General features: G+C 31.6%; 1 protein-coding gene and 1 long non-coding RNA gene across 2 annotated transcripts in view; both read left to right on the top strand.

Moving 5' to 3' along the window:
• Window positions 1–4,575: 4,575 nt before the first annotated feature.
• LOC133174312 (uncharacterized) lies at window positions 4,576–5,133 on the top strand. The gene is made up of 3 exons (XR_009719114.1): window positions 4,576–4,633; window positions 4,785–4,869; window positions 5,018–5,133. It is a non-coding gene; the product is annotated as an uncharacterized LOC133174312 (long non-coding RNA).
• A 173-nt stretch (window positions 5,134–5,306) lies between these two features.
• Window positions 5,307–14,582, top strand: part of LOC133174079 (CD109 antigen-like) — an 80,297-nt gene continuing 71,021 nt past the window's right edge. The window contains exons 1-4 of the mRNA XM_061309120.1: window positions 5,307–5,522; window positions 6,181–6,417; window positions 11,432–11,533; window positions 13,057–13,119. Of these exons, the coding sequence (XP_061165104.1) occupies window positions 5,481–5,522; window positions 6,181–6,417; window positions 11,432–11,533; window positions 13,057–13,119 (444 nt within the window). The 5' untranslated portion in view covers window positions 5,307–5,480. The remainder of the gene's footprint in view (window positions 5,523–6,180; window positions 6,418–11,431; window positions 11,534–13,056; window positions 13,120–14,582) is intronic.

Genomic DNA, 14,582 nt, shown 5'->3' with positions numbered 1-14,582 from the left:
TCCCTCAATTAATCTTCTACTATTAAAATTGTTCAGGAAAGGCTGGTTGGATTAGGCTGTGAAAAAAGTTTGAACCTAGAAACACCTTTCTCCCATTTCCAACCCAACCTTCCCCACGTATAATAGGAAATTAGAGTTAGTATTTCAAGTAAATTATCGAATATTTAATTTATCTCCGCAAGAACGATACCACCAGCCTAATATTAAGTATATATTTATGAATAAGCACAGATTACAATTATTTTGTTCAAGTAATCAATTGTTAGGAACCAGTAAGTTGTAAGAACTTGTTTCCGATCCATTTGCTTATGTCAATAAAATATGTTCAAAACAAACAAACGATCTGTTGAAACCACGCTGTTGGTAAACTACAATTCGAATTTCCTCCATGCTAATAAGTATACGCAAGTCTTTATCAATGAATAAATACCAGACGTTAACCGCAAGATAATGGGTGCATAATATATAGTCAATGTATCATGCATAAGTATTTTTAAAAAACCATAATTTGTTATTACTTACCAAAATTTTGTCGGACTCCTATTTCTCCGAAGGTCGTAAAGGATACCGAGGATTTCCGAAAATTTTCGGAAGGCATTGCGCACGAAAACCTTGAAGTTGATGAACACGAAACTCTAAAGCTCATTTTCTCGTAAAAAGTTTTATTCTATTTAGCAAATTGTACATACCCAAAATTAGTGGGAGAACAATATCTAAAACTAAATACTAGGAGAAATAAGACATATATAGCAGATCTTACTTAATTTTGCAAGTTTTAGCTGGTCTACATAATGACGATATATAATAATACCAATATATACGTTGCTTGAAATTTAAATTTAAAAATTTCTATAATCATAAATTTTTGGCATATTTTTGGTATTTAAGGGACAAAAATATACTAAACTAAAATTAACTATTGTCAATTTAATATTAAAAAGTCATTAATTTTCTGTTCAGAGAGGGTCAAAATGTTAAGGCGACCGGTTTTGGTCTACTTATTCTACGAGGCTACTTAATGCCAATATATAAATATGAGCGGTCTCCTAAATGGCACAACCATATATATATATATATATATATATATATATATATATATATATATATATGGATCGTCCTCATAAAATGGCTATATTTTTATATTCAATTAGAATGAGTGAAATCACCAAAGTTTTACAAGCCAGCCGTAAGAATATTAGTTGACAATTTTTCCCCATGACAGTTTTAAAAATCAAAATATTTAATGAACATCTTAAGTTGCTGATCGTTATTTCTGAAACGTTTCATTAAGTTTATCTGATTCATGTCCGAGAAAATGTTCGGACAAAATGATAGGACTAGAGATAACGATATATCGCCCTCACTTACCTTTATCCAATAGCCACTGTGACATATCTATTGTGCAATTTTATTTTTGAGCTGAGAACACGATAGGTCTTATGAAAAGAAGCACATGTATTTTTTTAATCAAATTTTCATTGCGTGTTTTCTATTGTTAATCAGAAGAAAAACGCAAGAGATCTAAACCTTGGCATCAATTGTATCACTCTGTTGAGATGGGGGTCATTTTTCAACGGGATCAATTTCTTATAGGTTGCACAGGTAGAAAACTAACTCCTAGGGGTTCTTTTTCTACAAAAAAATAATTTTTTTCTACGGCTAGGGCTCATTTTTTGATAACCCCCCCCCCCGGTCATTTTTCTACGGGGGTCATTTTTCGTCTTTACAGCGGCACCGAACTGCTACTTGATACAGCTTATAAAAGGCGAAGTAGTTGTATTACATCATTTTATTGAACATACTTAACGATTCAGATTTTTTCTGCTTTAAGTAAATAAATAAATAAAGTTGAGCATGTAGTTCTTGAAAGCTGCAAACAACGAAATATTGGACAATGTATTATATATGCTATTTTGATAAAACGTAGTATTTTGCCCTATATCCAGTGTTCCATCTTTGCGTTGGTCGGGTTCAATTTCAAGTATCTACATATAACACATCAAAGAGGGATTTCAGAACGTCTCGGGAAGATTTTTTAATAGAGTCGCTTTAGAAAACTTGATTGTTATTTCAGTCGAATGTCACTCATTGTTCGGCATATATCATTCCAATAAATGAATATAATACAGGCGTGGATCCAGAAATTTTTCAAAGGGGGTGAAGAGGAAATTATTGTGGTTATAAGTAGTTAAACGACAAGTTAATAGGAATACTCAGGCCCGTAGCAACGGTTTCAAAAGTTGGGGGGGGGGGGGCAACTTCCCAAAAACTTTGACAAGCAAAAAAAAAAGGGGGAAACAACCCCTAATTAACTGTCCAAATCCTAGAATGTGCCAGTTCTCGACGTTACAGCGACAAAAAAGTGGGAGGACCACTATCTGAAGGAAAACTTACAATAGCAAAATACAAATTACAAATTACAAATATTTATTGGCGCAAACACAATTACAATAATTGGCAAAGGCACAACACATTGTAAGAATCATAAATTGTTCATAGATAAATAAACAATATTCTAGTATAGAATGTGAGGCTATACATAATTATAAATCATACCATCATTTGTACAATAATTATGCAATCATTTCTAGATACACATGTATGACATTTTTTAATAAATGAGTGTGTTATTTTCAGTATTTCTGGACAAAGGCTATTAAAGCAAAGCTTATCTTTTTGAGTATAAGACATATTTGATATTTTTCCTTGAAAAAAATTTATCAAGTTCCTTTCAAAAGTTAATCTATGATTATTGTATTTATGGCAGCTGAATAGAAAATGAAATTCATCTTCAATCTCCCCTGTGTTGTAAATATTAGAAAATCTTTTATCTGTGGGTATAGACAAATGTCTCCCTTTTTCTATGGCAAGGTTATGTGCCAACCTGCTAATAATTGATCTCTCTGTTTTCTTTTTTAATTTACCAGTGTATCCACAGCGTTTGAAATTATTAAAAACAACTTGACAAAATTTTAGTTTTGATGAGTTATGAATCTTTGGCATATTCCTCTTGTAGGCATTGATCTGATATTCTTTGTTTTATGCTTCTCAGAAGTGATTTTATTGAATTTTCTTTTTTGGTAATGAATGAAAATCCTAACTTGTTGAAAATTGAAAAAAATATTTTTAGTCCATGAGTTTGTTTTGACTGTTGCTTTATAGATTTTAAATACTAAAGTATTCTTGGAAGTAATTAAATGGTTCCAAAATTTTATACTTGAAAAATGTATTCTTGTCCTTCGGGATTGTCTACCTAAATCTGCTCTGCAAGGAGCATTAGTAGTTTTACAAAGTACTCCTAAAATTTCCTTAATTTCCTTAATAAACTTCATGTGATATTTTTTAATTATAGAATTTTCACCAATGTTATTATAAATACCCCAGATCTAACAGCAATAAAGAAGAACTGGTGTTACAATCGAGTCAAAAACTTTTTCCAAAAGTTTACATGGATTATCCAAACCAATTTTAATTTCTTAATCTTAAAATAGACTTTTTTTTGCCTTTTTCATAAATACTGACATAGCTAAGTTTAGATTTCCATTACATTTCAAGGTTAATCAAAGATAACAAAATTTTGATACTGTTTGAAGGACACTTCCATTATATGTAAATTCATTGCTGCAAAATTTACCATTTCAGTTAAAAATAAGGACTTTAGACTTCTCAACATTAATCAGTAGTTTCCAATACTCAGAAAAAAGTGCTCCCCTCCCAACCCCCCGCATTCTACGGGCCTGAAACTGTCAATAAATAAGAACACTTATTATAATATAATAAAGAAACTGATTAGATACATGTACAATTAAAATAAAATTTAAATACTTTATTTCAAATTTAATATGTTAATCAAGCCACCTTTCGTGATTTGAAAATTTGCCTTTTAAAAGCCCAGTATTTTATCTACATCGATCCGCTTTAGAAAGAGTGTGTGAGAAAATTCTACAATTTGTGTTACTGTAAGGTTCCACATCCTATTTTGTGATTAATTGAATCGAGTAGTTCTTCAAAGAAAAAAAAATAAAAACAATATAACAAACAAGAACAAGAAACAAGAATGCTTTTGCAAGCCGAAACATAAGTGTGTCCCCCTTGACCCCAACGGTGTTATATTGGATTTGAAAATATTAAATACTCTTTTAAAGTTGTCCAAAATTTTTAATTTTTAATTACAATCAGATGTCAATCTCCATCTCGTTTCATGTAAATAATCCATGAATTGATCATTCAAAATATCACGTTTCTGATGTTGACTTAAAACCGATAAAGCATTACTTCACGAAAAAGTATGTGGTAAAACTAGACGAAAGCAAAACCGTTTCTGGAAAAATAAAACAAACGAATATTCGGGACTTTTCTCTCTTTCTCTCCTCTTTCTCTCTTTTTTTAAGCAAATCCAAATGGGCGGGGGAGGTTGCAACCCCCGTACCCCCCCTCTAGATCCGCCACTGTTAATATATCATGTTTACACGTATATATAATTTGTCTTTCTTTCTTAATCTTAATACCGAAACGTGAATTAAAATGTTTGTGTCCCTTTGTGTAAGATTCATTTGAAATTGTTTTAAAACAATATTTTACTGATCATTCCAGAATGAAGCTAAATTCAAGACTCTGATTGTGGACGAGTATGGTAATGTATTTTTCTCAGACTGCTGAAAATGCACTTCAGATATAGATAAACAAGTGTAAATAACACTCATACACCAAATGCTGGCATGTCCTCCAAATTGCATTTGTCAAAAATTTTATGGCCGTTGAAAAGATTGATTTTATATCTTCAGTATTGCCAAACTTTGATGTAACCTTACACTTTCCTCCATTCGGACCTAGAGACGGAAACTTTACTGGCATTAAAGTTACTTCCAGGTAACTGTATAGTTGATGCGTTATTGAGATTTAATAAGACTTTTAACAAGTATTACTGTAAAAAAAATAAATGAATAATTTCTAAATCATTGTTTTATATTGTTTCATTGTAGTTAGATAGATGTAATATTTTCGATTAACGCTACAGGTATACATTTGGTAAACCAGTGAAGGGAATACTTGACATACGATACCTCCCTTCTAACCTTCGCAAAAATCCATGGTCCATGGAAGCTAGGAAGAAACGTGGTCTTGTGAACGAGATTATTCATCGCGCACCAGTACAATTACAAACACTTCTGAGTCTTGGTTAAATATGATATTGAAGTTAATTAACTTTAAAGAAATTTCTCCAAATTCAATAAATGTATTGATAAATCAGGACGAAATACAGTATACATGTAGTCAATATTATTTTTTCATTTCTACAGATAAATGGCGAATATAAGTTCGACATAGAGAACTTAAAGCTTAAGAGTTTTGACAGATGGCGGCGCAGTGAATTGTTGTTTGAAGTGAACGTAACAGAGGCTATAACTGGGAGAAGACAGAATGCTTCCGGTACTGTCAGATTCTATATATTTGGGAACGAAGTGAATTTCCTTGATTCGATGGCAAGGACGTTTAAACCTGGTCTTAACTATACAGTTCTGGTAAGGAAAAGAATTATCATATACTTCTTACCTATATCTAATGGTAATAAATGCATATGTTTATATATGCTTTTTCGGAACACCTTTATCTTTTATACTCAGAATACATAGAATCTTTTCTGTTTGGAAGAAGACAATTTTTAAGTACACACAAATACAATGGAGGGAGTTAGAAATAGGAATTATGAGTATATATATATATATATATATATATATATATATATATATATATATATATATATATATATATATATATATATATATAGATAGATAGATAGATAGATAGATAGATAGATGTTGATCAAAATAACCTAAAATAGATTGTTGTTAAATGAAATGATGAGAAACAGTTAATCAATAAAAAACAATTAAAATATATAATAAAAGTAAACTGGCAAAATAAGAACAGCAATACAAACAGAACTATCAGCCATTTGAAACAAACTATACTGGTATTTCTTGAATCTTTGCCAAAAAAGGTTAAGCTACGTAATATCATATATAGCCATACAACACCCCCCCACCCCACCCCACCCCCCACCCCCCACCCCCGTTACAAGTGTTCTCAAATAACTAAGATTAATGTGCCTATTTTGTTATGTTATCTGACTGATATGTCTACATAATATATATTTCATTGCATTTTAATTTCCAACAGGGAAAAATAGCACCAATTTTACTCCCGACAGCTTTAAAGGTGGAACTAACAGTGACTCACTCTCTTCAACCAGTGCCAACAACAACAACAGAAATGTCACCAATAGAAATGGGGCTCATCCAAGGCAGTATCGAGCAACCAGCTCTCAATTTTAAACAGCTGGGGCCTGTCTTCCTAGATGTTGATGCCGATGGCAATTTTAGATATGACATGACCATACCAGAAAATGTCGAATCCGTAAGGGTTGGTGTAAGTGAACAATATTTTTTCTCTAAATAAAAATGGAAAAACATCCGAAGATCATACAGCTCTGTTTAGCTATACTATTTAAAATAATCTCAAGAAGGAAAGACGCGAAGAATTAAAAAAAACTTTTGCTAATCTGATTTTTGTGCAATCTTATAATCACATACATCGATATGAATACGTTGTACAATAATGCTTTTAAAAAAATCGGTTACCTGAGTCGAATGTCAGCCGATTTATGCATTTACTTCACGGAGTACAAATCGCAACATCGCAAGGGCAAGCTCTAATTCAATGTATTTTTTCAGTATATGTATTTTTCAAGATTCTTATTTTCATTGTATTTAAATTATTTCAATATTTTATCTAGAAACAATGTAAGGAATTTATCTTGTCTGAAAAAGAAAACTAAATAGAGATTTCACCCTTATATGTATCACGGAATGAATTTGTCCGTCTAATACTGATTCTGGGTCAACCGTGAGTTTTCCTCTTATTATTGAACCCAGGTTCATAAAACCTGAAACAAGCCAATACGCGTTATAGTTTTTGTACTTTAATTTATATAGACTAAGCATGGAATATATTTACATGAGTTTGGGGTGATTCAGCACCAAAGGTCTGATTCCAACTGACTATGATTTTTAGCACCAAAACATACATACTGAACAAAGATAGAACAAAATAAAAGGATTAACAAAAAGTATAAAGAAATCAAGTATCATGTATCAAGTAAAATGGTGACATTTTAGCGGCATGTATATAATAGAATTAAAGAAGGTGAAAGATTAAGTGTCTATAAATATAAACCGATGTCAATTAGGAGATTAACTGTCCATCTCTGACTGTGCTTCCAGTAGGTTTAAGCTGTCCGGAATTAATAGAATTTATCACATTTGCTGAAATATACGAAAAGTTTTTATGACAATTTACACAAAGTCCGAAAAGTTAATTTACACAGTAATTTACAATAAGTCCGAAAAGTCGTATTTTACACCGTAACACTTACATCTTTTTGTTTTATTAAATGATACTATTTTGCTATTGAAAACCTAGAGGATTTTTAATATTTACTCAATACTTTTTTTTAATATTGCAAGAACTGGCAATTTTATATCTTGTAGAGATAAAATTCATTATGATAGGTCTTTTCCATTTCATGGTTCCCAGCTTATTTATATATATAGCTGTTAACTGAAATATTTAGATGTTACACTTTGTAAAAGAAATTCTTTAAAAATTAAATACAAAAGAGTTATATGAAAAGGCTACTGAAGCCATGCATAGTGTTTTTGGCAAATGTAGAAAACATAATTTTGAATTTTATTAAAGATCAGAAATAGTTGACAAAACTTTCATAAGGATGTGAAATGCGGGGTTATCAAATACTAAATTATACTAAAATAGAATTTGTAAATAATGTAATTGCATTGAAATGGGGATGACTTTTATAACTAATTCAAATGTATTGATGTATCAGTAAAAAAGACTTAAGATTAATATATTTATCAATTAATGCCCATCTGGATTATAACAGTTTGTTGGAAGAACTGGTCTCCAAATACTACATAAATTTTGTCATTGAGGAACTCCAGCATCTTTTTCATATCAACTTCAGAGTATTTGTGTGTCGAATTAGAGTGATTTTTAACAAAGTAATCTTGTTGATGACGAATCATGTGAAAATTTCCGAGTTCCGTTTTTACTAAAGAAGCAGTTGTCTATGATATCAAAAAGCCTAGTTTTGTTTTGTTTTTTGTTTTTGTTTTTTTTTTCACGTAAGGAATGGTTGTATAAAGTGTAGAGAAGTCGTACGTTTTGATAGTATAGACTTTTGAAAAATTTGGTGATTTTAAATTCTTTTAAAGTTCTTTAGAGTTTTTGAGGACCCACATCTGGTTTACACATTTCTAGAGTATGCTATAGCACAGAACGTCTAAAGTTTCTCCTTAACAGCAGTTAATATTTTGGTAAGGAGTAAAGATAGGGGCTCATTATTTTCATCGAATCCAAATGTTCGAAAAAGAGAGGATGCATTTGATTGGCATTCGGCAGATATCTGTGCGCTTGTGAAAAGTGAATATGTCATTTATCTGTCACATGAAATTTAGCTTTTTTCGGGTTCCTGTTAGGTAGGAAAAGGAAGTATTTTCCTGAAATTAAGTTTTGATTTTCTAAAAAAAAAAATTTATGAAATATGACTAGATGAGACAGATTCATTTTGAACAAAATGTTACATTTTTTAAACAAGTTTCTCTAAAATTTTCTAGCTCTGGGCCATCTTTTTTTTATGTGCATTTTAATCTAAAAAAGACGAGGAAACATCTGTAAAAAATAGAGAAAAGAGCCAGATACCACAACAAATTAACTTTTTTCCAAAAATCCCAATTGTGGAAATGTGTTCCTTCATTGTCGTTATAAAATCCACACTGTTTATGTACCGATGATAGCTCTGTAGCGTGTGTTTACAAGCCCAGAGCACTCAGAACATGTTTTTGCTTCGATCCTCGCAAGTCGTTTGTCCGTTTAATATTTAATGCTCTGCTTTATTAAAATTTTAAAATAAACAAATTTCGATTCCGTTGCTTCGAGAGTAAACACAGTTCTTCTAACTCACTAAAACTTAAATAAGCATATGCCTGAATTTGCATTAAATAGTATTGGCTTTTAACATATAAGTGTTTATTATTAAAATACGAACAATTTCTAAAATGCGGCAAGTTATTAAAATATAAGTTGATGATACAAGGATAACAACAGTCTTGTTTAAAGTGAACATTTTGTAAATTCTATGCTCGAAACAATGACTTTGTCAGCAAATACAATCTATCATTAAATGGAATGTTGGCTGGCATTTTTCGTACAAAGTTACGCCATTATTTTCACACATTTTTCCGGATTTTTTGCTCTATAATGACAAGGAGCACACGGCGGCTGTGACCGGTCGACAGGGGATTCTCACTCCTCCATGGATTTTGATCCCACCTCTGATGTTCTTAGAGGTCTGTGTGTGCTCTGATCTCAATATGCATCGTTTCAATGGTCTTTTGAACTTGATTACTGTTCGCTATCTCCATATGTATCTTTCTACATTTTCTTCAGTTTTTTTGTGAGAATTATGTTCATTGTCATTGTCCTGTACACAAAATAAGGTTGATTAATTTCAATAGACTCTCTCCTTAATAATTGAATACCAGCATTGAACAAAGATATCGCATTCGAATTAATATTCTATTAAGTATACGAAAATATTTTTTGTTTACTAAAAAAATACAATTTTCACTGTATAAAATTGACTTTCTCTGCCTCTTACTACACGCTATAAGCGCTAATTTTACAATGATGACCTTACAGTTGACGAATGCATTGCAATCAGTTATTAAGTTTACCTTGCTGATTTACCCATAGTTGCATGCAGTAACAAGCTTTGATTTAATTCCTTATTTGATTTATAACAGAAAATGGTTTAATTCCCTTGCATTTGGAGGAATTGAAATTTGATATCTAATGTCATAGTAAAAATTCCCATATAGATTTGTCCCCGTTAAGACGTCGCGCACAGAATTGGGGCCCATTTTGTAACGTCAAAATAGCGTCATTAAAACGTTTAAAGTTTATGTTTAAGTGAAAGTACTAAAACGTCCCAATATATAAATATTGCATGTAATTGAGTGTAACATTGAAAATTTTCACCCCAAGAAAACCATTGTCAACCGAGACGCAGCCGAGGTTGACAATGGTTTTCGAGGGGTGAAAATTTTCAATGTTACACTCAACTACATGCAATATTTATTATATTATACTGAATGTTTTATACAAATACATATAACAGTGAACCTTGCGCGCATAAATTCTGCGCAGTCACTATTTTTTGGAATGTCACCCGTCGTCAAGCAATGTTGACTGTTGCTACGCTGGAGGGCGTGGCTTCAACATTCAGCGGGTAATAGTGTTTTTTAACAAATGTTTCTCGACGAATCAGATTCAACTAATTTACATGAAAGTATAATATTATATTATACTGAATGTTTTATACAAATACATATAACAGTGAACCTTGCGCGCATAAATTCTGCGCAGTCACTATTTTTTGGAATATCACCCGTCGTCAAGCAATGTTGACTGTTGCTTCGCTGAAGGGCGTGGCTTCATCATTCAACGGGTAATAAATGCTTCTCGACGAATCAGATTCAACTAATTTAAATGAAAGTATAATATTCAGAAATGTTGACTTTTTCTTACGAGAATTTTTTTTTTTTATTATTGTCTTGTCATCTTTCATTCTCTTTTTTTCTTCTTTTTTCACTAATTGATATTTTATTCTGCTGATGACAGAATTGTATTTCCCCTAAAATAACAAGTTTGCAAGTAAATTTTTTTGACGGTACGTTGTCTAAGCACGAAAACGTTAAAAATTGAATGCGTAACAAGTTAGACTAGACATCCAATTTTTGCTGTTTTGTTTAAAAAGTTTTAACTTCTTTCTATTTTTTATATAAAATTTTATTTATTTGCACATTTCGAAAATAAGATTTTTATCGATAACAAGTATTCCACTTAAAACAGAAAAGAGCTCACATCTCTGATATACGTCTCGTAAAATATCATAATACGCTTATTTGTGTCATAGTAACAAAACTGACTAGACATCAAAATCACTCTACCTTCTCTTCAAATACTTGCTTATATCTTTTTAAAGAAACATGTGTCTACTTCTTGATTTGCAAATTTTATTATTATTAGTATTGGAAATTTATTAATGAATTTTGTGAGAAATCATCACAGGACATTATAGAAGTTTTGTGCAAATAGGCGGAAAGATCCATGTGGTCAAAACGAAAAAAATGACTAAAAACTACTAGCTCCCATCTTTTAGTGTTACAAGTTACACAATTACGTTACTCAATACTATGCGCGACGTCTTTCTTATTTACAACTTTAACGTATTTAACTTAAGGTGCTACAAAACTTTAAATTTTATAATTACTCCATTTTCTACTTGCAGGCACTTTTTGGTGATAGTACCGCTTTCACTAGCCTCCGTCAAAGTAACTCGCCCAGTGACAGCTTCATACAGGTCTCGCTAGATCCAAGTGGCATTCCAAGGGTAAAATTGTTTTTAATCTTTAAAGTTTGTGTACATTTCTGAGTGTGCAACGTCTTCTACGAGGTTCGTTCAATAAGTAATGCAAAAGGTCATCTAAAGAAGAGTTAATGAGAAAGTTTCTTCATATTTTTTATTCAAAGTATTCCCTCTTAACCTTTACACATGTCTAAGGTCTTTGTATCCATGGCCAAAAAACCTCAGGATACCCGTATTTAGAGATGCCAAAAAGAAAAAGATGAATAGTTCTTTCTATGGCCTATATGAAATGGTAAAGTCTTCCTTTTCTTGTTTTCATGCGATTTTGGAATAAAAAGGTCTCTCAGCGACTGAGATTTAGCAAATATGGGGATGACTAGGCTCTGTAAACTTTACTTTCTTCAACATTTCCTTTATTTTCACGCTTATTTGGGGCAGCGCTGTCAAGTAAAGAAAAACTACCCTGGGGTAACTTTAGACTTTCTTGACATGAAATCTGCTTAACTTTTTTCAGCTGCAATTTTGACATTTATAGTAAACATTGATGGTTCTTCCTTTGGGTGTATGTATATGTATTATTGTTAACATACTGAGTAAAAAAAAAACTTTAAGACTTGTCCAAATCCATTGCTTCTCTTTACAACAATAGTATGACAGTTTCTCTCTGGTTCCTCATTTTATCATTTATCTTCCTTTTTAGCTACAGAAAGTAACCAATGTATCGTTATTGTTATTCATCATCCAAGTTTATCATTTTTTTTTTACTGAATTTTTCATAATCCATATGGAAATAATAGCGTTAAAGACTAGTCCTTCCACACAATAAACAAATTTTTAATTCGGGTTCTTCAACGATTTTTGAAATGGAACACAGTTTTCACATACGCCCTCATATCCATCTTCTTAAAAGAGGTAATTTTTAAACAGTTTTCAGCTTATTGTTGTGCCTACGTTTACTTTTAAAAGTGAATTTCTTTGCAAGGAGAATAGCGGCAGATTGGGGTTTTCTATAATCAGAAGTTTTTAATAGATCTTTTCGACTATGAAAAAAAAATATGTAACTTAAAAATAATTCTACATTTATTATGATAAACTGTGTTGCATAACTTACTGAATGGCCCTCGTATTTTTCCAAGTGTGAGTTTAAGCGAAGTTCTCAATTTTGTACTGTTGAATTGAATTTTGAACTTTATACCTTTCCAAATACCGTAAACTGAGAAAGACTCAAGACAAAAGGTTAGTATTGAATGCCTTGATTTTTATTTATCAATTTAAAAAAAAAAAAATAAAAAAAAAAGCTTCAGAGTTACAAATTAGTATAACTCGTTTTCAATTACAAACACTTGAGGAAAATTTTGTTTTACAAGTTTTTTTTTTCAATATTATTTCGAAAGGCATTATTTTATTTTTATTTAAGCCTGTATTCTGTTTATGATCTAGACTTTTTTTGCTATCTTCAGATTTTCACGAAAACAAGGAGTTAATATGGGTCATAATTTTACGCTTCAAGATAATTTCTTTTTTTAATGAATACTTTTTATCTTTAGTCTGGATCTGTTTCAACGTTTGAAATCGAGACAACTGAGCGTATTCCAAAAGTTTACTACCAGGTGTGAGATTTTTCCTCTGTCCACTTTCAATTGTAAGGTATTTTGAATTAAAAGGGTGAAGAAGACGAACAGTGATCGATCTAAAAAAATCTATAAACAATACAAATCTGTGGAGAGGGCATAAAACAAGGACCCTGGAAATCCCAGAGATGGAATCAAGTGCCTAGGAGAAGTAAGCATCTCCTGTAAATCGGTAACACCCGCCGATAGACTTATGCATTGTTCAGGTAGACGGAACATTACATAGTCAAATTCAGTATAAAAACAAAGGCCTAACAACTGTTATGAAACGAGTCAGTCAAAATACGACACAATGATAGGCTACATTTGCTAACAAGGCCATTAAATCGATCAGAGAATTTGCGAAATGCCGACTTAAACGATATTGTTGAAATCCCTGTTACATCAACTTATATGTCAGTGGTTTGCCTCGGCTTAAAGATGATCGTACTTGTAACATGCTCTTAAGTATCGAATAAGTTGGGCGATGTTAACACCATATGCAGGTGATAGCGGGACATTACTACATAAATAAGGAAAGTTGATGACCGAAAAAGTGAAATCATTTTGTTTGTCATACAGTTTAGTTGTTAGTTGGCCCTTATCGTTTATAGTAAGTAAAACATCTAAAAATGAAACAGATGTGGCAGACTTTGTGGTGTCTTTTTTCACTACGATATATCGAATCGATATATGAATGAAGTAACTTGTTAATTGGTAATACATCGTCAATATATCTAAATGTCGAGTTGAAACCCATAACAAGTATTTTCATCTTCTCATGTAGCAGTTTTTAAATATATTCTGCTTCATGTAAATATAAAAACAAGTCAGCTAATAAAGGAACATAATTATCATCGGAATTCCAACAGTTTGTTGGTAGACTTGATCTCCGAATACTGTACAGCAGGAAATTAACCCGCAGAGTTAATTTTCGATATATTCGAGGAAATAAAAATTCCTCGAATTCAACATACAGTGAACAATTCTTCAAAAAATTATACGGATAAATAGAAATATTACCGATATCTGTTATTCTATCTGTGTTTCCTTGCAAACATAAAAACAGTAATAAATATAACGATGTCGACTATCTTCCTAATCATGCGGGTGTACGGATCAACCACTAACACGTAGTCATTGGTGTTTTTAAAGCTTAAAATTTTGATAAATAAACGTCTATAACTAACATCTGATCCTGCCACCCAGTAAATTAAGGTGCGATGTAATTACCTATACAACATTCATTGTTAGATTTCACCCGTGCGTATCACTCAGTTTTATTATCATAAATCAAGACACTTACGTAGTAAAGGCAACACTGTTACACATTAATTCAAATTTATTAACAGTTCAACATTTTGACTATCGGTACTGACAACTGATTTAGATTCAGGGGGATTTAAATATAATGCAGTAAATACTACTCTGTACTCTACTCAAAACAAACCTATAAACGAACA

The sequence above is a fragment of the Saccostrea echinata genome, unplaced genomic scaffold (genome assembly GCF_033153115.1).
Source record: "Saccostrea echinata isolate AGI-Se365-2 ecotype Australia unplaced genomic scaffold, CSIRO_AGI_Sech_v1 ptg000057l, whole genome shotgun sequence".
Taxonomy (NCBI): Eukaryota; Metazoa; Mollusca; class Bivalvia; order Ostreida; family Ostreidae; genus Saccostrea; species Saccostrea echinata.
This window is presented reverse-complemented; position numbering and strand designations above follow the sequence as displayed.